Raw genomic sequence first — 4,980 nt, forward strand, 5'->3', positions numbered from 1 at the left:
TTCCCTCCCCACAGCCAAAGCCGAGGACACCACTGCAGCCCTGCGTTTCAGCAGCCACAATGTCGGAACGTCCAGCTCCTCGCGTGGTGTCTGAGGAGGAGCTGAACCTCGTCCAGACGTGTCTGCAGCGATGGAGAGACGAGATTGAACAGGACGTGCAAGGTTGGCCCCGAGTATGCTTGTTGTGGTGTGTTTGTTGAACACTGGCCTGATTTCTCCCCCCACTGCCTCAGCTGAACCACAAATGCCCCTGTATGCATCTCAGCTCTGGTGTTGAGGGTCTTTGACAGCTGTCGTGTGGCTTCAAACTTTCGGAAGTGAAAGGGGCCGGAGTAGCCTGCTGCAGCGTCATTAGTTCTCCTGTGTTTCTCTCTTTGTGGGCAGATCTGAAGGAGTCGATTGCCAGAACCAGCCTGACCATTGAGCAGATGTACTGCGACCCTCTCCTCCAGCAGGTACGGAACACAGCTGCCTTCGGGGAAACGTTAAACTGGGTTTTGTGGGTAGCTGCCCGTTTAATTTCTCCACTTTACTGCATTTCACAAATCCCAGTGACGAAGCAGAGGGAGGATTCTTTATGAAAACACTGTTGCTTCTTCCATGACAAGTTGGTCCTCACAAGGAGGAGATGTCCCAAATGAGTCGAGGGCCTTGTACCGGCTACAGCTGGGAACACTCTGGCAGTTTCAGCGCAGATGTCAGACGAAATCTTTCACTGAAAGCCGTGTCCCCTGCACTCGCAGGTTCCCTACCACCTGCACGCAGTGCTGGTACACCAAGGGCAGGCCAACGCCGGTCACTACTGGGCCTTCATCTACGACCAGCCTCGGAAAAGCTGGCTCAAGTACAACGACATCTCCGTGACGGAGTCGTCATGGGAAGAGCTGGAGAGAGATTCCTTCGGCGGCCTGAAGAACGCCAGCGCCTACTGCCTGATGTACATCAGCGACAAGGTGTCCTGCCTCGCCGCAGGTACCAGGACCAGGGTGCCGGTTCAGGAGCCATCCATGTGCGATCGCATCCCTCTGGCCTGCGCCACTGCCACGCTGCTTAGCGGCTCTGTGGCGCAGGTGTCTTTCGGCAGCGCCAAAAGCCCCACCCCGGACAGAAGTGAACCCATTTGCTCCGCACTCGGGTCATTTCTAAGCCGCTGCCTGGGTTGAATGACGAAGCAGGAACCGCACCGGTGAGGTGGGGTGCAGGGCTTCACCTGTTATTAACGAGTATAAATATTCACGCTCCCTGTTTGCCACCTCCAGCGCGTGTCTAGTGCCAGTGGTTTTCTCTTTGACTCTCCTTGTGGTTCCTGTGACAGCGTGTCTTTTACAAAGGCACGTGAATCGCCTCCTGCTTTATTTCTCCCATTTTTTCCACTCTTTCTGACCCGTTGGCCTGTTTCTTTAGCGATAGTGTTATATTGAACATAAACAGGCTCGTTCTTACACAGCCTTTCCTAGGGCACGAGTTACTGGTGACAGTGGCTCAGACTTGCATGTGTGTTTGTGGTGTAAATAGCTGTGTGGAGAAGTTGCTGTGCACGTGGCACTGCACAGGGCAGGCAGCTGTGGAGGAACCTCCTAATTCCACACATGGTTCGTTTTGCTGTCGTAAAGAGCAAGAAACTGGGGAGCTGTCATTCTGTTCCCAGCTACATGTGGCTGAATCTGGAGGCCGTTCTTTGTCTGTCTCCCTCTGGCAGTTTTGTTTCTGAAATGAGCCCACGAGTTGTTTTCTCCTCCTACTATTGCAGTTTTTGTTGGGTTTTAAAGATGCTGTGCCTTTACAGCCAGTGCATAAGAGGCATCTGGTGTAGAGAGGTGCCGTTTGCTTTTGGTAAAGTTTAGGACTTGTCTGGAGCTGGTGGTACTTGGGGTTTGTGCTGCTCTAAAACTGAACGCTGAGGCAGATCTCAAAAGTGCTGAGAAACACCAGCATGACGCTCACGCTAGGGAACCCGAGCGGTTCCCAGCCTTCATGTGCCGTGTGTGCGTACGCAGGGGGTTGTTCAGTCCCACACCTCTTCCAGATGCAGCTGGCGGCCCAGAGGCCGGGCAGTTCCAGAAGGAGGTTGAGTCCTTGCCCCCAGAGCTGCGGCACTACATCCAGGAGGACAACTGGCGGCTCGAGCAGGAGGCTGAGGAGTGGGAGGAGGAGCAGTCCTGCAAGATTCCTCAGATGGAGCCTTCTCCCGCCTCCGAATCACAGGACCTCTCCTCCGAATCGGGACCAGGTAAGGCCACCCCTGAACTCGCAAGCCGGTTACATCACGAAGAAGCCACAGAAGGTTTTAGAACAGGGGAGGGGGGTTCGCCTTGCAGTTGGAGCTCACCAGTAGCGCGCCTCTGTCCCAACAGAGCAGACGTCTGTCTGCGAGCAGCATGTGCGCTCCCTGTCCTCTGAGCACGCCATGATCGCCAAGGAGCAGACAGCCAAGGCCATTGCCAACACCGCCGACGCCTACGAGAAGAACGGCGTCGAGGCAGCGCTTTGCGAGGTAGGAGCTGAGCCCTGGCCCAGGACTCATCCTGGTACGACTCTTCTTGGCAGACCTTTGCTTTTCCCATCTCTGTGTAACTGTAGCTCTGCCACGTCCAGCTCAGTCCTCTTTCGCTTTCCTGTGTTTTTGTTTGGGTCTTCTTACTCTTTTTTTCTTCTTTTCTTCTTGGCCACAGCCCCAGGCGGTAGAGCCAGTGAAGGCCCAGCCCGGAGAAACGGCCCTCACAGTGCAGGCAGAGCCACCACAGGACGCTCAGGACGCAGAGGCGGCTGCCCAGGGCAGCTCCCAGGTCTCTGAGGTGGAAATCCCCAGTGTGGGCAGGATTCCCGTTAGGTCCGATGCAGACGGCTATAACGAGGAGGTACAGGTCCCAGCGCGGCCTTAGCTGTGGCCGGTCACTAACCCGTAACTGTGGTCAGCTGGCTCGGAGCATCCCCAGAGCTGGGTGCAATGGTGACACAGTGCTGTTCCCCCTTTCCCCCTCTGGGAACGAAGGCTGGACCAAACCGTTCAGTTGTTTTGTTCCTAAACACCAGCGGAGAAGCAGCTCTAAAGCACTCGGTCATCAGAGCTGCTTGCTGGCCCTTGGGGTCGTCTTTGGGCACAGCTCTCTAAACTGGTCCTTGCTCTTACGTACAGGCCTCTGCACTGACTCCAGTTCAGTGTGGTCCCCTCTCTCAGAGACATTAACCCCTGACGGCACAAGGGGCAGCAGTGCCCTATTTAACCGCACTTGTACGGGCTCACGCGGCACTCTGGCAGCTTTTCTCGCAGCGCGGTTGGGTTCACACAGACACTGAGGCGGTGGCTCCTCTGCCGGTGCTCCCTCACTCACCTGCTGCGGGGGGACAGGGATGCAGAGGGGCATGGCTGGGGTGCTCACACCCTCACTGGCTGGAGTGACAAAGCCAAGGCTTGGCGTGACCAGCCTTTAGGCCTGTAACTGCCTCAAGCCCTGCATGTGCGGTGCTTGCCCGGGGTGGGGTCAGTCTGCAGGCGAGCCACGGCTCTGGCTTGTTTCACCCCTCTTCCGGCGCTTCCTCCACACCTCCTCCTGTGAGTTTTCCCACTCTTCACTCTGCCTTCTCTCTCCCTGTCTGTGACCGTGTCCTCGTTCCGGTTCCTGTCCCTGTGTGTTTTCTGCTCTCGTGGAAGGTGATGCTGAGTCCAGCCATGCAAGGCGTCATCCTGGCCATTGCGAAAGCCCGCCAGACCTTTGATCGCGACGGGTCTGAAGCGGGGCTTGTCAAGGTATCTCGCTGTTTGCTGAATCCACTGGTGCGGTGTTCTGCTCCCTCAGCACGCGGGTCTGTGTGGTGCCGGCGGGTCACGAGCACAGAGGGAGCGTTTGTGCCGTTTTTCTCCTAGGGAATGGCCTTTCTGGCCTGTGCTTCTGCCCCTGCTCCCCTGTGGTGATGACAGAGCTGTGGGGTCTCAGCAGTATTTAGAGCTTGTACGAAAGAACTCCCTCCTCCTGGAGAAACAACACTGGGTTTTACTTTTCACTGTTGGTTCTGCTGCTTCCTTTGGTGCTGGCCGTGCTCTCGGTCTGGGTTACAAACCGTGGACGTTCCTCACCTGCCTTTCAGAACCTCTTCTGGATCCTCAGGGCGACCATCACAAAATAAACCAGCACGCCTGAAATGTATTGCTTTGGTGCTGAGCATGCAGCCTGTGGTGATCTCTCTTGTTAAGACGTGTGTGTCCTCAAGGACCGTCTGTGTTGATCGGGGGAGGTGACAGAACAAGGACCACTGAGGACCGAGGCTGGCGTTCGGTTTTGCTAAAATGCCGCCAGGGAGCAGCGGCCCCTGCAGTTAATCTGCAGGAGTATAAACCACAAGGTGCCGCTGCACCACGCTATGGGCGCCTTCCAGCCCAGTTTCGTGGCCTCAGCACTGGCCAGAGGGTGGCAAGCTGTGGCAGCCGTGTGCCCCCCCAAAGGCACACGGACACCTCAGTGCTTTTGAGCCGAGACGCAATTGGAACAGGGATCCCGTGGCTGCGGGGCGGGTTTTGGCGTTGGTGTTCCAGCGCATTAGCACCAGTGTGTTGTTGGCAGGCGTTCCACGAGGAGTACTCCAGGCTCTACCTGCTCGCCAAGGAGACCCCCACCCCTCGGAACGACACCCGGCTGCAGCATGTCCTCATTTACCTCCTGCAAAACAATGCTCCGCAGCAGGTGGTGGAGCGGACCCTCCTCGAGCAGTTTGCTGACAAAAACCTCAGCTATGACGAGAGGTGCGTGCCGCAGGTCTGGGGTGAGGCTGTCCTCACCCAGAGGCAGCGCGGGCTGTCTTGAGCTGATTCCTCTCCTCTCCGCACCAGGTCCATCAGCATTATGAAGGTCGCACGAGCAAAGCTGAGAGAAATTGGTCCTGATGATGTCGACATGGAGGAGTACAAGGTGAGGGACCAGAGCCGGGCTAGGTCCTTCCCGCTGTCCCAGCGGCGCTGCCCAGAGCAGCGGGGCCGTGGCTGGG

At 57.0% G+C, this 4,980-nt stretch overlaps 1 protein-coding gene across 1 annotated transcript in view; it reads left to right on the forward strand.

Moving 5' to 3' along the window:
- The window catches only part of USP28 (ubiquitin specific peptidase 28), a gene marked incomplete at its 3' end in the record, with an annotated part of 13,230 nt that extends 8,326 nt beyond the window's left edge, over window positions 1–4,904 (forward strand). The window contains exons 14-22 of the mRNA XM_010132128.1: window positions 1–162; window positions 385–455; window positions 744–972; window positions 2,027–2,230; window positions 2,355–2,494; window positions 2,673–2,858; window positions 3,653–3,748; window positions 4,560–4,738; window positions 4,826–4,904. The exon at window positions 1–162 is cut by the window's left edge and continues 14 nt beyond it. Coding sequence (XP_010130430.1) covers window positions 1–162; window positions 385–455; window positions 744–972; window positions 2,027–2,230; window positions 2,355–2,494; window positions 2,673–2,858; window positions 3,653–3,748; window positions 4,560–4,738; window positions 4,826–4,904 — 1,346 coding nt within the window. The remainder of the gene's footprint in view (window positions 163–384; window positions 456–743; window positions 973–2,026; window positions 2,231–2,354; window positions 2,495–2,672; window positions 2,859–3,652; window positions 3,749–4,559; window positions 4,739–4,825) is intronic.
- Window positions 4,905–4,980: the final 76 nt, after the last annotated feature.

Source organism: Buceros rhinoceros, unplaced genomic scaffold (genome assembly GCF_000710305.1).
Source record: "Buceros rhinoceros silvestris isolate BGI_N320 unplaced genomic scaffold, ASM71030v1 scaffold24092, whole genome shotgun sequence".
NCBI classification, from domain to species: Eukaryota; Metazoa; Chordata; class Aves; order Bucerotiformes; family Bucerotidae; genus Buceros; species Buceros rhinoceros.